Raw genomic sequence first — 24,224 nt, 5'->3', positions numbered from 1 at the left:
ACAAACTAAACCACAGCTAGGGCATATATTTCTAGTTTTGTAGTCACAATGTAGCTCTTTGAACTTTTGTCTTTTTTGACAAGAATTTCACAAAAGATACTAATATAATTATAGATGAAATATTATTTAGGCCATTTTAGAAGACCACCAGTTTAATATCTTTCCTTTTCTGTTTTCAAAATAGTTTGTCCAAACAGAATTTGTGTGTGCCAAGAAAGATGGGGACCTTGTGGGGATTACCTTCAGCACCAATTGACACCAGCTGCACCCCCTTGGAAGCGATGAAATCCAGACCCTTGTTGACGTTGGCAATCATGTGGAAGCGCATCTTACCACGCTCAGGCTGGGGCAGTCTTTCATTTGAAATCACCTCAAGCAGGGTCATCAGCTTCAGGCCATTGCAGAGGTCCTCGTCGATTTCGTCGATCTGGGTGTTGGCCTTTCGCAGGTGGGAGTTGCACCATGCTGTGAATGTCTGGGGGTTGCGAAATGAGGGAGGAGAGGGGCAGGGCGGGGCAGGGCGGGGCAAGGTGGAGAGAAGATAAAAGAGACATGATGGGGAGATTCTCCATTAGACGACACGACAGAGTTTGGGAAAGATACTGCATACAGCAACAGAAGGCTGAACTATTGTAATCTCCTCAGCATGCCATGATATGCAGATTGCTGGACAGAATGAGAGATGAACAAACCAGAGATTGAGGGAAACCATCTAAGATGCCAAGCGAAAAATCATATTTTAAAGGAATATGGTTGTGGGAAGAAGAGATTACAAGATTACACGAAGGCACTATCTATATCACACTCTTCCAAATTTGTAAATCAAACAACACGCTTACACGATGTTTAGTTTTTTTTTTTTCTTATAACTTTAAATCTTTGAAGAGCTCTTGTTTTATCAACTGTACTAAATCTAAATTCCTTGCATATGTGATTGCCTGTTGAGTGTGTGTTCAAGAAACAAAGGAAATATAAATTATAAATGAAACAAACTGCATATAAAGTACCACTTTCACCTTACTCACATGTTCTTCCAAATGCTTAATATTTCAAATGTCAAATATCTAACTTATAATAAATGTAAACAAAGACAAAATAGCCAAATTTACCATTGGGCAGGTTATGCCATCACAAGAAAGCACACTTTCAAATCATGATTTTAAATTGTTATCTATTTGTTTCAAAGAAAAAGCATTCCACACATCAAAACTAATAAAATAAGCCCTGCTGCAGGTTTTGCCTTTTCTCCCCTTTGAAATATACCTCACACAAATGGGTTTTACGATGTACCTTTCATGGAAAAGGTACCGCAAAAATCAAAACAAACAATAAAAATTCCTCACGTTCAGTTTTCCATACTTCTCAAAAAGTTCCCACACTTTATTTGTATATGAGGTCCTGTCCTATGGTGTGGCCTTGACATTCCAGACTTGCAAAAAGAAAAGTACAATTAATGACATGCTTGCTATTTACAAAAAGTAATGAGTCATCGATCTACTAGATGCTGAAAAAATACACAAATTAATAGTTTTTCTTAATTTTTTAAGTGACTAATATTTTTTTGGAAATACCAGTCTGAGTTTTTTTTCTTTTTATTTCTTGGAATTTATGACAATACATCCTCAAATTATCTTACAGTGCTCAGTTTTATGTGGAGCAAAAACACTACAAGTCATGCACAAAGCATTTGCCAAACATTTTGGTCAAGGGCAAATACCAGCTTTGCCAGTGCTAACAAAACAGAAATCTACAAACATTGTATGTGGTTTCTACAAGGTGAGCACATTCCCCAAGGAAGAGGCACCTTGGCACAGGAAGTACAATAAAAATTCCCTGTATCTATTACATCCAAAGTTTACTCCCACACCATTGTTAATTTGGCTGTAATAAATCTACAGTATAGTTATAACATCAAACTCTAACTTTGATGCGGAACAGAACTTTCATGCCACAACTTTTCTGCAGATATTGTACAACATTCCCAGGTACTACAATGAGACAGGATATTACAGGATATTGGTACATGTACCTGTTTACAAAAAAATTGAGACTATATCCTAAAAGAACTTCAGATTAAACTCCTTGGAGTGGCACTAGAACAGATTTTCCCATGCAACATCATGGTCACAAGACAGCACTGACCATTTCCAAAGGCATGACCAAACTGGCAAAAGATTGCAAAGTATAAGATTGCAAAGTCTTTGCGATCTTTTGTCGTGCATCAACACTGGCAGCCAAACTTCTCGATCTTTGAATCGAGAAGTTTGGGTTATTAGTGCGTGTCTGCAAGAAAGAAGAAAGAGCTCACCGTCTGATGACTAGTGAAAGTGACCTAAAGTGGCCTAAAGTGGTCACAAGAATTGTGCATGCTGATTCAACAACACATTGATGGCCGTGATTGATTGGTTTTAATTCAGATTTTTGTCATTGTCTTGAAATTCTTTCACTGTCTTTTTGCTGTCAAAACGAAACATATTTGTAGTTTCTGCTACTGACTACATCAAAGTCCTCCAAATTTTTACAGCCGGAACACTTGGTAGTCCTATCCTACATACCTACACCTACATACAAGATTAAATCCTCTTTCCTCTTTTTCGAGAAGCAGGAAACATTGGCTTATCTCTAACACGGATGACCCCTATTTACATCCTGCCCCCACAGCAGGTGACTTCATCTCACTGCCACAATGCAGTTTTGTTGTGAATAGAGCTGAACCCAACCTTTAATGCACAAAGAACACAAACCACAGAGTTTTAAAGAAGATGATCCATGCTCCATCCATACATGCACAAAAGCAACTCATTGCCTCCCCTCTTTTTTTTTTCTCCTTCTTTCATTCTCAAGGGATTTCCTGCTGCCTTTGCTTCTGTCAAGAAATGACATTTGGAGGTGGTAAAGGTCTATGAACTTCCCCTCATCTTTGTTCAATTTTTTTCTTTCCAGCTTATAGGGGAAATCCAGTCCAAATATAAGTTAGTCTGATAAGAAAGAGTAAAATACTACGAGTTCAACGGTATAAATTTGATTGAAATCGGATGAAAAATAAGGAAGTTAAGACATTTTGAAGTTTGCTAATTTCTGCAAAACAATTCTTGTACAGTGGATATGAATATGCAAATGAGTGAGCTAACCATGTCATACCCTCACAATTTTCCACTGATTGTGTACAAAAAACGATGAAAATTCAGTGTTTCGGTCGCTGAAGTCTGAAACATGATGTCATGCCTGGTTGAATAACTTTAGAATTGTGATCAGTTAGATATTTGATGATTTGAACCTCGGGCATAATTTCGTTAAGATGAAAAACTGGAAATTTCAAAATTTTATGTACAAACTACAATTGTATATGTATGGTAAGTTGTGAGGGGATGACATGCTCACTTTGCCATTTGCATATTCATTTTGACTGTTCAAGAACTGTTTCCCCCACGATTATCAAACTTATATTTGGACTGGATTACCCCTTTAAAGGGACTGTTTATTGCTTTCTTGTTTTACATATGGGCCAAGTTGAACCAGCAAGTTGGACAAGTTGAAGATATTATTGCCAAACAGCAATCACCATAGAGAATCAATAGGATATTTACCAGTGACAAGATCTCAGCAAGATTTTAGTGCTCATTGCCACAAATAAACAGGGACGACAAGGTCACCCATAATCTAGAACCCAAAAAGTGTCTCTTTCAAAAGCATAGTATTAGTAACACTCTCATAAGAGTACTAATATGCTTCTTGTGATAAAAAGAACATTTATCAGTTACTCCACTGCAACGCAGCAAATGCATTAATACAAAATGTCTGTAGGAGTTGAAAAGATATCAAGCACACATATATATCTCCTATTGACATCTTCCCATTGGAGCTGTACAACTATGTATCCCTAATACATCTCTACACTAAAACATGGCGTGTTATATCAAGAGGTTCTCCAACAAAGAACCTTCTGACAGTGTGCATTGAACTGGAGGAGGTAAACTGTAATGCTCTTTGCCCCCTCTATACACTTCATATTATTTGTTGAATGCAATTATTTCTTTTTAGCAGGATGGAATTCTCCCTATAGCATGTAAATGTAAACATTTCGTCACAAGCAGATGGGACCATACACTGGAAGTACGCTCCGCGCAAAGGAATGTGGTGATCTTACGCATCCACATGCAACACCCACCTACACGATGTAGGTCAACTGGGTCACACTTTCAATATTCACTTAGTATGCACTTCTGGTAATGCAGAATGTATACTGTGCAGTAGGCATAGGCAGAGCATATAATGCAGTAATTTTTCCCCTCTTATCACTAAACATTGTCACTCCACTAATAGAAATGCATTTAATTTTTCAGAGCTTTTAACTTCATATTTCTTTGCCATCACATGACAATTATCAGAAAATCTAAAAAACTGTGGTAATTAAGAGTTATGGAGATGGTGTTCCATGTTTAACATATAATGATGTATCTAGTCATATTACTGTACAGCTCGTGTGGGGCACCGGCACAGCGCTGTTGACACATTGTCACAGAAATTAAAAAGCGTTGCAGTCGTTTCAGTTTTTACAGTTTATATGCAATACAGAGAATTCAACGGCTAGAGCTTCTCATGAGCCACTACATCATATCAAGATGAGACAATGAACATTAATTGTCAACCAAGCAAGAGAAACAAGGTCTATTGTGTGCCTTCATTGACAATGCACATTTGTAAAGTTTGCAAACTGTTATAAAGTAATACAACAGTTTCGATACAAGTACGGTACAATGTACAATGTAGTAAGGGTGGTGTAATTGGTTCAATAAAACCCTACAATGAAAGTAAAGCGAAACTATCCTTCCATGTTAAAGCTACACACTGGTTTGAAACTTGACCATAAAAGACTGTAAATCTTCCTATTTCTTACATACTCTCTACACTGTATACAGTATCACATAAAGGAACATCACTGAAATCAACTCAGTATGTACCATTCTACATTAACTAAAATTGACGATTTTTTTTCTCATCTTAACCCTTTAATGGTATATTTAAGCACTTGCAGATCTACACCAAAGTCTTGACATCCATAAATGAACAGAGGGAACTTGTCCACTTGATCATTTAAAAAAATGTTCAATCAGGTTATCAAGATTTCAAACCTATCCAAACAATATTTGCTCCATATTATTATCATGATCTTTGTGGCTGCAACAGAAATTGATCAGTTAAGACAGGTATACAAGAAACCTGGCAAACCACCAAGGACTGTATTTTGTGCTTGGCATCATGGTGTGGAGGCAAACACCTAAATGTGTACAATAAGCTGCTGCAGCATTATACGTACGCATGTCCGCAATTTTACAGGAACGGGAAGAGCATGGTGGGGAAACGAAAAGGTCGCAACGTCAGGGAACAGCCCAGCAGAATGTCTGGCTGGTTTTCCTGCACTTGGAGGGAGACCAAAACAATAAAGCTTTTGTTTTGTTTCTCCATATTTTGCTTTTCTGCTCATTCTGTGTAGTCTCTCCCCCCCCCCCCCCCCCTCCCCCAGTGTCCCCACTACAAACGCTTGGGGGTGAAAACCAAGATCACCTCCTACACTCAAAGCTATTAAAGCCCTGTTATTACTTTTGGGGGTAACAAGTCATTTTGTTAGGAACTGGCAATGTTGCTTTGAATGGTTTGATCATACTAACATCCATATTCCAAACCACACAAGACCAAGCTCAATTGGAGCTTTGATGTATTTACTGGCAGAAGGCCTTATCTACTATCAAAAGGGAATAACATAAATGTGGGACAGAAACATTATTCCAAAGAACAGCTCATCTACAGGAAGTGCAATCTGTCAAAGACATACTTCTGGTCAGATTACCATGTGTCTTATTTAAACCTGTGCAAGATGAAGAAAAAGAGAACATTCCCCGTAACAGTATCTTTTCTCATTTTGTTTGGTCATTTAACTGGAAACAATGATCCTCGGCTGGCCATGTTTTTGTTGTTGTTCTTTTTTTTTGTTTATTAGTTATTTTTGTTTTGTTTTTTAATTTCATTCTTTTAACCATGACTGCAATTGGGGAGGAAAACAAACAAATGGGTGGTTTTCCAAACTCTCCATTTGTCAAAATCATTGCAAAAGCATTTTCAAAATGTTATACAAATTAAATGCCAATTGCAATTATACAGTTACAGTGGCTTACGAAGACACACTCTCATATTCTGAATTAATGTAATTGCTGGGTTTATAACTGTTTGATTTTGAATTAAAAACTGCTTGTGACAAAATGTTTACATTTACATGCGATAGGGAGAATTTCATCCTGCTAAAAACTTTCAGAATCACACATCAAATGATCTGACAAGCTCTTAAGAACTGTTGATGAGATACAGAAGCTGGGGTTATGAATTTGAATTTGATATCTATCTAATCTAATTTTATCACCATCTGCTGCACGCAAAACCTGCCAAAGTGCCTTTAAAAGGCAAGCTCCCTTGACTGATGGAATTACATAGCTGCATGCATGCCTGGCAAGAATACTCAAGCCTTATTCACACTGCTCCACTGCTCAACTGCACACTGTCAAAACATTGTCAACACATATGCATCAACTTGGGCCCAAGAAAAGCGGTAGCAACCCTGAGGTCATGGGGGGGGGGGGGGGGGGGGGGGGGGAATGGAACGCTCCGGTGTTGAGGAAATATAGGTTAATGGCAAACATTCAAGCCACATTTACATCGGTTCATTTCTTCCCAAAGCACAGCCATCTTAGTCAGAATGCTCCACTCACAGTGAACCTGACTGACAAGAGCCCTTACAAAAGTGTTGTTTCTCCACAGACATGCCCTTGCGCCAAGAGCAAATGAAGTAAATAAAAACAAAATAAACGTTGCTTTGAGCGTCAATGAAAATGTGCTGGTGGAAATTTGAACTCCACATGGCCTTGTTTCTCTGTCTTAATGTCTCCAGGTGTAAGAGAGCAATAAAAGGATGATAAGCAAAACTCCAGACCAAAACAACAGTTATGGAGAGATTGTATCCAATATCTTTGAACAAACAAACTTGCCAGCCCACTGAAGATCAATTTAATGATTCATCGAAACGTCACATACAAGAGCCACAGACCGTGACAGCACTGCATGTCTACAGGCATTATACTGCAAACACACTTTTGATTGGTCTGGGGCCAAGAAATGCTGCTTGACCAAATTTCATAATCAGAATGCAGCATAACATACACAATAACAGACCAGTTATTATGTTATCTACATCAACAACAACAAAAACAAACAAAAAAATTGTACACACCTTTACCCGAAGGATTGACTCCACGGCCAGAAAGTTTACAGGACAGCCAAACATCCTGTCAAAGTCTTCCTTACAAAATAAACTCCCGATATCTTACTGCCTAACCTAAGGGATCATCAGGTAAACTAAAAGATTTCATGTGAACTCAACTTCTGTAGAGTACAATAATGTACACATGTTGTATGTCAAAGATCAGATACATTCACTATGAGCTGTCTTGCCACAAAGTAGCAAACCATTATCAAATGGTAGTGCTTATCCCCCCCCCCCCCAATAATAATAGTATTTGAAAAATCCTGTCCACCCCTAATGGCAATGAAAACCAATAATGTGCACATTATATGGCTAGAACTTACAAAGGCTTTATTTTCCAAGGGTATCTATGGTTTCCCAAAGCATTTTTGAATGCACAATCGCAAACAGTTTTAGCAAACAGCCACATGCGACCAAATTCACTTTAAAAACACTGATGGCAATGCCCCTGTGACCAAAGACAACATGAGGTTATATCAATGAAGGACATCAAGAAACGCTGAAATCAGGTGACTACTGAAAACAGTAGGAGGCTCTAAATCCAGTACAGACGTAAAATTCTTATACAGCGTATGAAGCCATCACTTGACTTTTAAAAGCCCTCAGTCAGGCATTGGACAAGATTTTGAAAGAAGAGAATGAGTCACTGAAGCTACAAATAATGACATGTTATCATACTGTAAGGCCTATTTGGAATATTGTGACGTTGACAAATGTGTGATGTTTGAGCTGCCAAGTCACACTGCAAGGCAAAATCACAAGCATTTTGCCACTGTTGTGCTCATGGAAGAATTGGTACTGCAGCTTGCTGCACACAACAGCGATAGCCTGCACAGCTGGTTTCCAGTGTGGCCATAGGGCGGAATCCAAAATAACAAGTGGAAATCACATGATGAAATTCAGCCATTTTCTGCAGTGACTGTTCTTGAATGATACAAGTCATTAGCTGCATCCACACTTACAGAGAAATGGCATGGTATTTTGCACAGAATTTCAACATTTTTGCAGGAAATACGCATGCAAGAATTGAGTTTTGCAGGAAATACGCATGCAAGAATTGAGTGTCAAGCAAGTCACAAAATGCCATCCTTCGTACAGCAGTGTGTTTCCTGCATTGACCTGACATACTTCCTGTGTTCTCCCCGTGTTCTACTTGCAAATAGGGCCTACATGATGTGAAGGCGTATTGCATATAATACTTCTATATTCATGTACTTTGGTATAAGCATACATTGTGAAAATGCAAGCTGGACCAACCAGAAAATAAAAATTCAATCACTGGAGAATGTTGAAACAAAGTTCCTAATTTCATTGTGGCGTAAGTGATGTGTCTATGAGCAGTGCTTACCTCGGAAATGTGTACTTTTGGGTCAGAAATAATATGGTATTTTGTGAATGAAAATTATACCAAGTGAATTACCACAGTACTCATTACTGTGGCATTTTGCCAATGATAATGGTGCCAACTAATTACTGTGGAATTTAATACCACAGTAATTCCAATTTCCAATGCGAATGCACTTAGTATTTAAAAGCAAACTTCACTCAAAGTTAGAAAATGTGTACTCTGGTGTTTCCTGGCAGTGTCTTGCCTTGCATCTGGCACAGCTGCCAAGAAACTGTCACTGAAAAGTTGCATCATTTCATTGTTACGCTTCAGCCCTTATAGTGTGAGTGGCCCAATGATGCAACTTTGGATAACTGGATAGTGACTTTATGACAACTTGAAATTCTTTCTCTTTATATTGTACCTTTACCACTCCCTTAAAACATAAATCAATCATATGATGATTAATTTGACTGTAGAGCTCTAAGCCTAACCCTTGAATTCTCAGATGGCTCAAGTTATGCACGAAATTAAATAAACTCTATTATTAAAAACCCATGCCCACTCAGTCATTATTTTGGAGCATTACAAATAACAACCATGATTCCATATTCAAACTAGAAAAGCACTCTGAGAGCGCAGACTTCTGCCAAGCAGCTACATTGTACTTTCCAACGATGATCTTGCTCTTCCCAAAGATATTTTTCTCCTTTCCACCACTGGGGAAAAGCTCTTTGGCCTCTTCCATAGAGATCAGTGATTTCCATCCATAGGTATACATGCTGAAAAATCGCCCAATTTCCCAATATAGAAGCCTTTGTTACGTCATAAACCCTCAGCTGCGCGGCGTGCCTCGCCCTAGCAGAAACTAGAGTACGCACTTAAATGCGCGTTTGAAAACCTCAAAATGCGCAGCTTGAACTCTCAAGTTCATTGACCCTAACTGTAAAAATATCAAAAATCCTTCATAAATTCCCAAAAAATTCTTGGATCACTACCAAAATTTTATCATTTGTTACTTCTGTCATTCTCAACCCTTCCTGTAAGTTTCATCCAAATCCGTTCACTACTTTTTGAGTTATTTTGCACAAGGACAAACAAACAAACAAACAAACAAATAAACCAACGGTAACGAAAACATAACCTCCTCCCTTGGCGGAGGTAATTATTTAACAAATATCATAAGCGGCGACAGCAATGAACAGAATGATACACATTTGACACCCTCCCTATTTCAAATGATATCATCTAAACCTCCAAGTTTACAATGCATCTATAGATGTATAGTATGTGACTGAGTGCTTGCAAGCAAAACCAGAAGTGAGCATATTAAAACTAAAGTGGTCCTAAGCTGGTTATCAATGCGATCTTGTCCATCGCACATCAAATTTCAGGGTAAGCATACACTTGAGACCTTCAAATCATCTCAACTTATCATTATCATAGCATGACAATCACTCCAAGTATTATCACATGGTACTCTCATGGTCAACTATTTCTTTTTTAATCCAACAACCATTATGAGGCCTTCTAATTTCCTTTTCAAAGCCCTGAAACTCTAAACTGATCGTTACAATAGCAGAGAACTAATACTTACTTATGCATGGCTTGAAGATGCATGCACGTGTGATATAACTGCACCCTTTTCAAGCAAGCTGCTGCACACTATTGCACAGCTTTATTGAAATGAAATTTGAATGCGTAGAGTACATGTATCATGAAACCTAATGATAATAATTGGGTAATATAGGTAAGGTGTAAAATTTGTATTTATTAGCATTCCATATCCCCAAAGGTTTCAGAAGATGACAAAGTCAAAAAAAAAGAAAAAGAAACTTGAACAAAGATAATGAGGATACACCCTCACAGCGGCTTAAGTTATTTCCTATTGCCTCGCCATATCTAGGCTAAACAATTCCTCTTTATACCCAAGAAATGACTGGCAGACAGAGAGTTGACAAAGCATCTCGGTACTTCCGCAAATGACCTCTGACCCCAAAGCAACAGTACTGTCTCGCTGTCTGTCTGTTCCTCTGTTACAATATGCAGGTGTACATACACTGTGTGTTTTAAAGGGAAGCATCATTCCACTGAAGAAGCAGATATCAAACTGAAGCATTTGGCAGAGCAGCCTTTATAAGCGATAAGAATATAAATAAAAAAAGGAGGGGCGTCTCGACAAAAATAACTTGATTTCGGCATGAAAGAATGACATCTTTGACAAACATCTCCAAGAGTTCAATCAAGGTCAGATTAGAATAACAAGAGACCCGCGGGTCTGGCGCTCACCTGAGTATCGCAAGTTCACCTTTCACGCAGTCACTAATCTAAATTAAAATTTGACCAGGCATTCTCAAGTAGAAGATGAAAATGTACAATAAGGGCCCAATTTTTTTAAAGATTCCTTAATTTGGGGGGATTGGGGCCCCCTGGGGCCCTCTGGGTGGGGCATGGTGCCCATTTTGATAAATTGAGATCCTGACCCCCTAGGGATGCTACCTGCCAAGTTTGACAAAAATCCATCATGAGGTTTTCAGGAAGAAGATGAAAATGTACAATTCAGGCCCCCATTTGGACCCTTCCAACCACCCCCCCCCCCCCCCACCCAAGAGGGGCACCCCTGGATCTCCTATGAACAAACTTCAAACTACAGTCATTAATGTACTCACTCATAATATTATCTCAGCTCTATAACTTCTGATTCTAGAGAAGATTTATAAAGATTCCTTCATTTGGGGGGTTTGGGACCCCTGGGGGCCCCCTAGGTGGGGCATGGTGCCCATTTTAACAAATTGAGTTCCTAACCCCCTAGGGATGCTACCTGCCAAGTTTGGTAAAAATGGGTCATGGGGTTCTCAAGAAGAAGATGAAAATGTACAATTTAGGCCCCATTAGAACCCTTCCCCACCCCCCTCCCCTGGGTCCCAAGGGGGGCACCCCTGATTCTGCCATGAACAAACTTGAAACTACAGTCATCAATGTACTAACTCATAGTATTAACTTAGCTCTATCACTTCTGGTTCTAGAGAAGAAGATTTTTACAGATTCCTTAATTTTTGGGGGTTTGGGCCCCCCTGGGGGCCCCCTGGGTGGGGCATGGTGCCCATTTTAACAAATTGAGTTCCTAACCCCTTAGGGATGCTACCTGCCAAGTTTGATGAAAATCGGTCTTGGGGTTTTCAAGAAGAAGATGAAAATGTAAAAAGTTTACGCACGACGCACGACGGACGACGGACGACGCACGACGGACGCCGGACGAAGGGCGATCGCAATAGCTCACTTGAGCCTTTGGCTCAGGTGAGCTAAAAAGGGTAGAAATTCAGAGTTCGTACAGGACAAACTGATCCTAAAGAGGTAGGGCTTGCACAATCAGCCAAAATCTACCTTTGCACGCATGCACTTTTTTTACGGGAAATTCACATTGAAAGGTCATAAAAGCCTGGCTGGCAATGTGTAAACAAGCCATGCCATCTGATAAGCTCTTGTTAGTCAGTTTCATAATAATTTTTTTTTTCTTTATGCAAGCATACATCTACTTACATTGTGATGAGCAATTGATCATGTGCAATATTCCTGCTTTCTGCAATACCTACATGTGGAACGTCATTTGGATGTGTTTGTTGCTGCTAGGCTGTTCATACTTAAAACACAAACCTCAGGCCAACCACGGGCGTTACCACGCAAGGCTTTTATGAAGGATACATTCATACCCAATAAAAGACATCCAAAAACCTGGTAGTTGATCAGAACAAATGGACCAGCTATAAACTGGGTGTATATTCAATCATCATGCATACTTCCTGAACCCAGGAGCAATAACCCCAATGATTGGGGCCTTTCTTTGCCAGGGTTACAAAAACTAGCAACAGCGATATAAATGCCGGCTTTACCCAGCATTTTAAAAAGTTTTGCCAAGATGTCAACTCTGCACAATGCAACAATGCACAAAAATACCTAGATATGGCAAACTAAAAAAACAACAACTTTGAACTTCCTTTTTTTGGATCAAGCCATCAAGTCTGTGATGGTAAAACCAGACCGCAGTTTGCAGACCACATCAGCATCAACTCCTGTGACTCGAAATACAAAAAGAAAAGGCTTGCCCTCTCATGAAGAAGGCATCTCCACGGCGACGTCCGAGACACCTCCAAACTGACAACTTATTCACCTGGAAGTCGCAGGGACTTCTCTGCAACATCGTCTCAGTTGCAGAGATATTTCAGCGTTATCTCCACATCATCCCCAGTAGGTCACCATGATTCTCTGTAAGGTTGCAGAGATATCTCATACCCCTTTCGGGTAATCGTGGATGCGGATAATAGGAGCACTAATACCCCTTTCCCGCTGCCCGTCTCGGTGAACCACCGAGAGGTTCCCCGGTGAATTCACCGGGGAACCTCTCGGTGAAAGTTTCAGTGCCGTCGTTTCACACTGCTCTCGGTGAAACTTTCCCCTAGACGGGTTTTCTGCTCGCAACGTGGGTGATCTTATGTACTTGAGTTTGTTGTGCATCTGCGATTTGGTTTTTTCGATCCCATGTTCAGCAAGTTTTCGGAGGAGGGACTCGTACGCGGCAGCGTCAGCCGACGTCCCGCTCAGTTCTTCGTTCACTGCTGCCTCGCTATACGTACTCTCTCTTCGTCTTTGGTCCACACTCCAGCCATTTGCAAAATTCCCTCAAATTTCAACAGCACAAAACGTCAACGGATTTCTCCTGCACACTGTAAACCCAGCACTTGACGAGAAAAGCACAAAATACGAAAAAATCAAGCAAGAGGCGGACTGTATCAGACTTTACTGGAAGAGTTAAGAGCTAGACACTAGAGGAAGACGAAGAGGGAGGACGCATCAAATCGATCAAGTACACTGTAAACCTATATCAGCTTTGTGTATGTATACACGGCGTGCTAATTAAACAATACAATGCACAGCACGATGCAAAACAATGCCGTCGCACTGTGAACGCCACATTGCACACGAAACGACATACAGTATGTAGTGTCGAGTGTATGTTTACAAATACGAATTACTAGTACCCTGTACGTGTGGATTTGGGAGGTCGAGTGCGCGCTAGCTAGCTGAAAACGTGTGCATGACCAGAAACAAAACATGACCTTTGACATAATCTGCATATTTTCCCCGGTGTTTCACCGAGACAACCTTTCACGCTGGGCGCTCTCGGTGAACCACCGGGTGATTTCCCGTTGAACTATCGGAGTTTACCCAGGACGCTTCTCGGGTAAAAATTGCCCAAAATTTCATCGGTGTTTCACCTAGGCTTCCCCTAGGTTTCAACCGAGTGACCTTTCACACTGCGGGGTTCCCCGGGTGCCCCAGGTGCCCCCGGGGAAGATTTTCTTCAGCGGGAAAGGGGTATTAGTCGTAAAATTTTGATTACATGAACGGGAGAGGAGTAAAAAAGTGCGCATTATTTTGATGCTGCTATTATCCGCTTTATTGCAGCAAGAGGAGTTGATCGAGAATACATGAACGCGTTTTACGACTTATGCACACTAACATTCCACAGTTCGGTCAAAGGTCACTCGATTTCCCGCACAACCGCTGATTGTTGAGCTTGAGCGAGAGCTGTGCATACACGTGAGTATATATCACCGGAAACATTACGTCATTATAGAGGCGTGCGCAGTAACCATGACAAATACTCCCGTCTTTCGCACCGTTATATGAACGGGCGCTCGTAAAAGTAGTGCGCACTTCATGGGATATATGAACGCGATTTTGATTACTTCATCCGCATTATTTTGATGCGGATAATTGAACCGCGATTACCTGAAAGGGGTATCAGAGATGAAGCAGACAAAATAAGACTCTGCAACATGGCTGCAACTAAGGGGACCCATGGCGATCGACCAGGGACAGCCGAATAGGTTGTCACTTTTGGCAACCAGCGGGACTCGAGTCACCATCCCACTTTACTACCACTAATACATGTGGAGTTCTCTAAATACACAAGCCACTCGTATGGGGTACATAAAAATAGCAGAGGGACCCCCACTGAATGCAGTGAATGAGAAAACTAATTACTCTATAGTAATACTACATTAAAGGAGACTCTCAAACATTCCAGGTACTCTGGGATTTCAAGCCTTTGGGGGGGGGGGGGGTATGGTAATGGGATTAAATCAAATGGATTAGCTCTGATTAACCTCACTCTGCCAAGCCTGGCATGGGGAGGGGGAAAAAGATACTGTATTTGCAACAGAAGCCATTAGCTATCAGGTAAACTCGGACTCCCCTTGTCATACTCTAGTTGGTGGCATCAAAAACGAATACAAAGTAAGAGATTTTTTTTTTTTTTAAAGAAATGAGACTGAAGTATCTTTGATGATCCCCTTTATTGTGAATCTATATAAGCCCAATTCATTTATGTAACATAATACACTGAATGTAAAAAACAATACAGACATATTACCTCTGCTAGTTCTGCCATTACACTCATTACCACTGTGATGAGAAATGTATTTTACATTATACATTGTATATGATAACACTGATGAAAGAGGGAAATTGTTGTTACTCGGATAAAATGGAAAGGGATTTTGTGACAAGTTTCAAATAACAGAAAATTTCATTGTGACATTGGAATCCCCACATAATAGCTGGTTCAGAGGTTAATATCCCTGAGTGTTGTTTGTCTTTTGAAACCACAACACACACACACAGTGTGAGAAAACATTTCCATATAAGGCATTGAAAGTTGTGGTGACCAATTCTCATTTGCATGCATCTCATTTGCATGTAAACACATCTATTCTTGCTCAAACACAATAGAATTTGGTCACTGAATGATGTGGGCTGGGAGGGAGGGGTGTTCTTCCTACTCAGCTTTTATGATCCATGTAACCAACACAGATACATGTGTCATCCACAGTATCAATTCCTGCCAGCAAAAGGCAAGGGTGAAAACTTGTTTTGTGACTTCAGCATTTTGTTCGAAAGGTTGGGTAGAACACAGAAACCACATCCTGCTCATATTACACAACATCCCATGTCCCATTGTGGAAGAGAAACGGCAGATTTTTTCTTGTTCTAGAGGAAACAATTACTGTAGGAGAGAAGGATGGGTCTTTTGTTATGATGTTACGCACAACGTAGGAATTTGATTTGTGCCACCATCGCAAACATACCAGTAAATTCCTTCATTTTTCAACTAAACTAATGACCCCATATTGAGTTGTGAATTCCACTCACATATTTTAAAAGCCAAGAACGTTCAAATAAGCCCATGGCCAAGAGAATTGTCTATATGTAGTTTTCTATACCCCTATAATAAATCAGATATGATATCAAGAGATGAAATTACTTAAATAATGCCACTGATTATTTTCATCATACATTAATGGTATCATAGAGAATTTCCTCAAATAGCACTAGTAATACAAGACTATAGAATTCCTCTGAAGTATTTACATAGCAAACTGAGAGTGCCATCAAATGCAATGAAATAGATATTGTTGCCACTGTCTCTACATTCTGCTACTCAGACAGGGGGGGGGGGGGGGAGTGATGTGAAACTAGGCAATATTTCTGCTTGGTTTACTTTTCACAGGAACTAAACTCTGCATGCGTCCAAAAGGTAGGAGCCACAAGCATACCGCTCGCGTATGCGTTCTAATGGAAACTTGGCATGAGTCACTGCATCATTTCAGACTCTGCAAGACAGGGAAATTCTTGGGAAAACAGAAAGTCTGATTACCCCATTAGAGAAAATATACTACACAGCAGGCAATGGACTCGGGCAATCTGATTTGTAAAGGAGCCTCAGATATTCCTTCTTATCAAACAAATATTTTTGAATGGCATATTGGAAGATTTTGAAATCTACCAGACATCTAAAATAATCTGAAGCATTTTTCAGATGCAAGTTGTGTATTCCAATGTACACACTAGAATCTTTTCATATTTTCCCACAGGGAAACTACTCTCATCTGATTATCGTTACTTTTGTCGTCTTTTCAATTACTCGAGGGAAAATAATTTGAGGCTGTTGGCAGCACTGAGACTTTCCCACATTATACTTAAGTCTACTTGCATCACATCGAGGTCTGTACATTTGCTTAATTGGATTGACCACACTGATAAAACACATTGGAGCCTTACAAAAGCAGAAGAGAGACAGAGCCTACAGTGCTTTTTGATTCTTTGTACAATTTGTTTAGGTCGCTGTGCAGTGCGGTGTGTCAGCTCTGTAGCTAGGAAACGTTTTGTGATGGAAGAACACCTCTCTGTATCTCCTTGTCTACGACATCATTCATGCATCCTCATCGTCTTAACGCTTCACTATTCCTTCGACTTCACTTACACAGGGTAAATGGGGGTGGGGGAGTGTCTTCAATGGCAGACGGTTGCTCCATCAGACATTCTGCTGAAATCAAAAAGGCATTAGAGTCTGCATGTGTGAAACTAAGCATGGCAGGAAATAATTCATGAAATTTGTTTTCTAAAATTAAACAAATGATGCCTCATCAAACTCTTATAAACAAACTGATTCACATCATTGCCCACATCCAGGACAAGCTTCTGCCTTCTCATGATTTTGAGAACATGTTGCAGTGGCTGTGCGACACTGGTACATTTCTGTTGACAGTGTACGGAGAGCAGGTCGATCCTGTCAGCTTGCAGAATGCTGAATTCTATGCTCCTTGAAGAGGATTATGTCTAGAGATGTCTCATCCGACCGCATAGATGGAGGGAGCCTTGGCAACCAAAGCAAGAGGTGGTTTAGTTGTGGTTTCTGCCATCCCCCACAGGGCCTGTCTCAGGCCAGACAGTCACTGTCTTGGTCCTCTCGCTGGCTTCAGGGGGACACTCTCCACCTCTTCTGCACACACGCACGCCCTGGGCAGTTCTGACAGTGTGGACAGCATCTGCTCTGCTGCCATCACCTATTCCTGAATGGTGCTTTAGATATGTGGTCTTCTACATCAGCACCTCAAGCTTTAGGTTCTTTATTTTCTGTTTCGCTAGTGTGTGTGTGTGTGTGTGTGTTTTACGCCCATGTCAGAACAAAATTAATAAGTTTCTTTTCCTGTTACAGTGGTGAGAGTTATAAGCTGTTTATAGCACTCTCACTCAGTGCATGGATGATATCCATTCAGTGAGTCACATATCTGAGAATAACTTTTGTTAATATCCCACCAACCGATACGACTACGTGGTATACGCCTCATACCCGTGTGAGTGGGCATTGTACAAAAATCATCCCCTTTAGATGAACCTTGAAACTGTATGGAATGTATACGTAAATACAGATAAGCAACTTTTGGACTATTCCACAATGGCTTGGGGTGGATCACTATGCTAGCACCCGTATGTTTTGCTAATTATAGGCCTACATCTATGATTTTCTAAATATGCTGCTTTGGATAGTCGTCACGTGGCGATACACCCAAATTTTAATCTGCCAAATTATAGAATATTGTAACAAAGTAGGCCTACTCTTGATCATGTCATACACACAAACTTTGAATGAAAAGTATCACTGACTTTATCTTCTTTATCTCATTTTAAAAACATTTGTATACCTATGTACGCTGCGCGATGGAGTCACTCTTCTCACAAACTATCACATACAACTATTGTTCTGACCCGGAACCAACAACTACTAAGTTGACAGTCTGAAGTCTGAAGTGCAACAGTCTGAAGTGCCCCCACGTGCACGTCTCCGGTCTACAGTTCACCTGGGGCTTTTCCCCCCATCCTGTGTTCAGGACGGGGTGAGGTGGGGTGGGGCAAATTGGCCCATGATCAATGCCGATCACCCGATGACATAATCGGGTGACTCACCCCAGACATTGTCAAGTTGTGGGGAGAGAGAGAGAGAGCGCATATGATCGAGGAAACCTTTCACTTCCTGCACAGGAACCGCTTTCACCGAAGAAAACTGGAAAAAAAAAATCATTACTTTTCTCGCCCCAACACTCTCTCTCTCCCTCTGACTCACTCTCTCTTGCCCTGTCTCAATGAGTTTTGACAACTCTTGGCAACCTCAATCAAGTAATGGCACACATCAAATCATTTTATGAGGATAGAGGATATCACTTAGAAGCAAGCTTGCATTAATGATTTAGACAGTTTTAAGAAGGTTGAGAGGGGAGGGGGGGGGGGGGGAGAGAGTTGCGCCAATCAATACAGGTAATAATTATGTTAATCCAACATGCTGTATGTACAGTACTTGTGTTGCATCTTAATGGGAATGAGCACGTCTATCACCGAGTAGGGAGAAGAGTGAAACAGGCGACATCATGGAAGAGAGGGGAAAAAAAGGGGAGTAAAATAGCACCAGCAACCAATTCAAATGACCAATGAGTGGACTCGCACCATGAATGTACTTAATGACATTAAGGCTCAGCTCAACCTGCGTAACAATGCATACCAAGGAGTATCATGCAGGACGTGATTATGTAAAGAGAGCTTTCTTGCTGTTGTTTGGAAAAATCCAAGGATATCGCTTTGCTGAAGAATGCTTGATTTTTTTCTTTTCTTTTCTCCCAGCTTACTTGTTCCTGCGGATGAATGCCCTTCTCACTCACAAACTACACCATTCAGTTCTGTCTGCTGAAAGCCCGGCTCTGTGAGAGAAGTGTGACAACGTAGCTGCACCGAGATCGTACATGCAGATACGTTTTGCAGCACGGAGTGCCATTCCTCAACACAATTAGGAATGACAGTTGTGCAGCGTGTGGCACTCCCTTGGAATAGAACCGCATTGTACCGTGCTGTACCTTGGTGTCCACACACTGAGACTACAGCTCTAGATTAGCCATTGCTTCACATCCTTCACCTAGAAGCCACTTTACAAGTCTCACTAGCATGTAAAATAATTTGCCATCATAGAGACAATTTGTAGAAAATGCAAACAGACAAATTACAGCAAATGCGTGAGAGAATAGATGATATCTCTTTTGTATTTCTTTTCTCAGTAAACCAACTTGTCTCACTTTACGTTTGATATTCCTGGATATTCATACAGGGAGGTTTTTCAGCTCAAACTCAGCTCAGAGGTCCATATAGAAAGGCTATGGTCTTTGAAACTACAAAAAAAAAAACAAAAAAAAAAAAAACTGCATGTGTTCGCTAAATCCACACCAAAACAAATATTGTCTAGCCTCCAAATGAGGTGCATTTTGTAGTGAGATTCCCTTCTAATCAAACGCCTTACCCATTCTCACCAGACAAGTACAGCTCGTGTTCAAAATAATTGCCCCCCCCCCCCCCCCCCCCCCATTTAGTTCAGTATATTTGGCATGACAGAGCGATGAGGCACGGGTGTTTGACCTACACGGTGCAACTCATTGTGCATACTCATCCCCATAGTAACAAGACTTTGAAAATCACCCCAGGTGCAAGAGGTAGTGTCTGGAAATAGTGATGACATCATGAAGTTTATTTATAAACAAACATGTGACATGAGTTGTCTACTTTGCAAAAGGCTAATTACTGTGTTATAGGATAGAGAGAAACTTATAAGAACACAAGTTAGGGCAAATGCTTTACTCATTACAAATGTAATGTAACACATTTAATTACAAATACTAATTTTTCTCAAGTAACTACTACTTTGAGACAAACAAGTCCATCACAGACTGGGGAGGTCTCAAAACAGGGTGTATTTTCATCAGCATTTATAACTGTGTCTCTCACTGACTATCATATGGAAGTTTGAAATGTAGGTCAGTTTTTTGTTTTTTATGAAGAAACAACACATGGGTAGCATTTGGGAAAACATTACAACTGGTAGTCTCGTGGATTCTCACGGATTGCAGGATCGGAAAAGGGGGTTGGTGAAGGAGGAATAGCAGCATATCCCAGTACTATTTTGAGATCTCGATATCTTATCAGTAAACATTAAAAAAAAAACTACTACTATTTACAAACACAATTCGCTCTGATTTGCTACTGTGCATTCAACTACAGTGTATACTAAGGCAAGTCAAATTCAAGGTATTTCTGTTTCCAGTGTATTTGGGCTGCAAGGTAAACCAACTGATCTATCTATGTACAACTGTAACTATGTGTATCTATCTATCTGATCCCCCACAAGCGATCACTTTTTCCCTCCACGGGTACAACCTTTATTCACGGGAGCATCACTGGAATGACAACGACATGAACTGGTGCATATTTGCAAGAACGCAATGCCCACAACCTGAAGAGATCCAAATATTTCAGGGTAAACATAGTAGACCAAAGATTAATGCCCGTGATAACCCTAATCAAACACGTTTTAGTCAAACAGAGCAGTATGCACAGGTAGGACAACTGCCCTCTTGGCAAAGTCATCCAGATCCAACGCCATCCTATTCATTCCTTGGACTATAGAACTGCTTCATTACTGCTTCAGTGAGCTTAGCGCAGGCATTGATCCAAATATCAATGCACTATCATTGATTAAACTAGGGCCCTCCCCCTTCTATGCCATAAAACGCTACCAAAGGGTACATATCCAGGTACGCAGTGTGTAAAGAGTGGGAGGAGGCGCAGAATTGATCCACTCTCCTAAAAACTACATTACAGTTTGACAAGCCTCTCTAGTCATTTATACATGCAACTCTGAAATCCGTGTTGATGAATGATACATGATACAGGCTGAAGTATCAAGTAGACATTGCTATTCATTTTTTTTTTCTTCTCCAAAACGGATTGTTACCAGCAACAATGTTCTGTTGAATTTGATGTTTGATTTAAAAATAACTGGGACAATAATGCCAAATTGGCATTACACAATTCACAGACTGTGTTAAATAATGTCACTGCCCATCCTTTCACATATTTTTTGAAGTTCCCTTTTTGGAAAGCATTCCTTCATTTATGTTCAAATGTCACCTGGTGAAAACGTACAACTCTTATACAGTCTAAATTCCCAGCACGCTGTGATCTATTGCATATTTCAACAAATTCCACATCTGACAGCACCTAAAACAAGAAACGGCAAAAGTGTCTACACCGAGAAACAGCACTGCTGTTCCACTTATGATCCGGCATGAAGGGCTTATTTGGGGATGCAATTAATACTTTAGCCCGGATATCCAACTACATCTCATGTTAAGACCAGACAGCAATTCCTGTCCATGGCTTGATCTCAGCATGTGGTAGTGCAGAGAACATTGCACAGTATATCACAAGACACTGGGAACAGCCGGGTGTATGAGTAATCGAAGCACAGACGCACATATCAATGTGTCTCTCTCTCCTTCACTGCGTCTCTTCAATGGGGGCCAGTGACGAGAACACAAGGTTCCATTCAAATACCAGAGATGTCACTTCAAATAACCTTTATAACCCAGCACAAGAATTCCGTCCATCCCGAAAGCAAATACAAGCGCCAAGGAGGGGCTTGGAGCCTCGTCCACATCGCACCGCTATGATTGCTCGTCTTTTATCGCGGGTGTCAACACAGTTTCTCTTAAGACAGCAGCCCGACACGTATACTACTCAGCAGCAGGCATCCCGACGGTTTGATAAAAAGTGTTTATGAAATGGCAATAAAGATGACATACCCCAAGTGCTCTAGTCTTACTCTACCAACAATGTGAAATTCCATCAGCTAATATAATAGGAGTTGAGAAGTCAGCGGTATTTAAACCTACGCTGCAAGGCATTAAAAACGAGTTACGCTCCAAATTATGTTTGCAATCAAATGCTTTAATCAAACCTGACTTCATATCAACCAATCACATCCAAGCATTTGCATACCAAACTTAAATGCTATTTCTGATCACTAACAAATGTTCACATCTGCATCTGGGCTATTCATCCATACTAATAGGACAAGTTCACCTTCATAAACATAAGGATTCAGAGAATGCAGCAATATTATTAGTAGAACACATCACCGAAGTTTGAGGAAAATTGGACAATCAATGCAAAAGTTATGAATTTTTTAAATTTTTGTGTTGGAACAGCTGGATGAGGAGACTACTAAGGCTCGTGATGTCATATGAGTACAACAGTATAGAGAAAATGTAAAGAAAATTCAACATATTTTCACTTTTTTTCGCATAATAAGAGTACATGTACTTGACTTGCCTCTTTCTAAAGGCAATGGGAATAATATTACCCATAACATATGTCAGTAACAAGTCAAGGGAATGTGTACTTTTTTCAAAAGATGAAATTTTGTGAAATTCTCTTTATATTTTCCTTATATTGTTGTACGCATGTGACATCATACAACAAAGTAGTCTTCTCATCCAGCGATGACAGCACAAAAACTTCAAAAATTCATAACTTTTGAACGGATAGTCCGATTTTCCTCAAACTTTCAATGATGTGTTCTACTAATATTGCTACATTCTCTCAATCCTTATGTTAATGAAGGTGAACTTGTCCTTTACGCAATGAATATATACACTGTACCATATTTATCCACTTGGTCATCCAGTATCATGCATTATGCCATGTCTGAGCTGAAATGTGTGGTTTAGAATAAATTTTCAGATAAGGAACACACATGACAGTTTATGGATTGGTCTGCTCAGCCCTCAACAACATGATATGTATGCAGTTAATCACTGCAACAGAGTGATCCTAATGAGCACCTTGCATATATTTTATCTCATCCACACATCATGTACCATGCAGTTTTGCAAGAGACAACAGCTGAACAAACTAAACCACGAGATGTGACAGACTTTTGACTGATTTTGCCAAATGCCCAGGATGCATACAAATGACAGTTCAGTCACAGAGACTTTACTCTAGATTTCCAACCTAGATCCTATTTCGATACTACACCTAAAGTACACAAAAAATGGCTATGTTGGCTTGTGTCACCTACAACTGAGAGACATTTCATCCCTCTGATCATAATCTAGCGACCTAGAACGCAACGACACCACTAATGCACCTCTCCTTGCACTTCCCATCTCGCCCTAAAACAAGAGACCCGTGGGTCTAGCGCTCACCTGAGTATCGCAAGTTCACCTTTCACGCAGTCACTAATCTAAATTATTCACAGCTCTACCAAAATTTGACAAGGCATTCTCAAGTGGAAGATGAAAATGTACAATAAGGGCCCAATTTTTTCAAGATTCCTTAATTTGGGGGAATTGGAGCCCCCTGGGGCCCTCTGGGTGGGGCATGGTGCCCAGTTTGATAAATTGAGATCCTGACCACCTAGGGATGCTACCTGCCAAGTTTGACAAAAATTCATCATGAGGTTTTCAGGAAGAAGATGAAAATGTACAATTCAGGCCCCCATTTGGACCCTTCCAACCACCCCCCCCCCCCTACCCCCAAGAGGGGCACCCCTGGATCTCCTATGAACAAACTTGAAACTACAGTCATTAATGTACTCACTCATAGTATTATCTCAGCTCTATAACTTCTGATTCTAGAGAAGATTTTTAAAGATTCCTTCATTTGGGGGGTTTGGGCCCCCTGGGGGCCCCCTGGGCAGGGCATGGTGCCCATTTTAACAAATTGAGATCCTAACCCCCTAGGGATGCTACCTGCCAAGTTTGGTGAAAATGGGTCATGGGGTTCTCAAGAAGAAGATAAAAATGTACAATTTAGGCCCCATTAGGACCCCTCCTCACCCCCCCCCCCCCCTGGGTCCCAAGG

General features: G+C 40.5%; 1 protein-coding gene across 4 annotated transcripts in view; it reads right to left on the bottom strand.

Moving 5' to 3' along the window:
- LOC139718253 (alpha-actinin-2-like) overlaps positions 1-24,224 on the bottom strand; it is a 50,050-nt gene that overhangs the window by 11,705 nt on the left and 14,121 nt on the right. For all 4 annotated transcript variants that reach the window (XM_071629737.1, XM_071629736.1, XM_071629735.1 and 1 more), the window contains exon 3: positions 241-475. In XM_071629737.1, the coding sequence (XP_071485838.1) occupies positions 241-475 (235 nt within the window). The remainder of the gene's footprint in view (positions 1-240; positions 476-24,224) is intronic.

The sequence above is a fragment of the Diadema antillarum genome, unplaced genomic scaffold (assembly GCF_040938485.1).
Source record: "Diadema antillarum isolate AM-2024a unplaced genomic scaffold, OU_Dant_1.0 scf00000091, whole genome shotgun sequence".
NCBI lineage: Eukaryota > Metazoa > Echinodermata > Echinoidea > Diadematoida > Diadematidae > Diadema > Diadema antillarum.
Note: the sequence above shows the minus strand (reverse complement) of the source record. Positions and strands in the feature narration are given on the sequence as shown.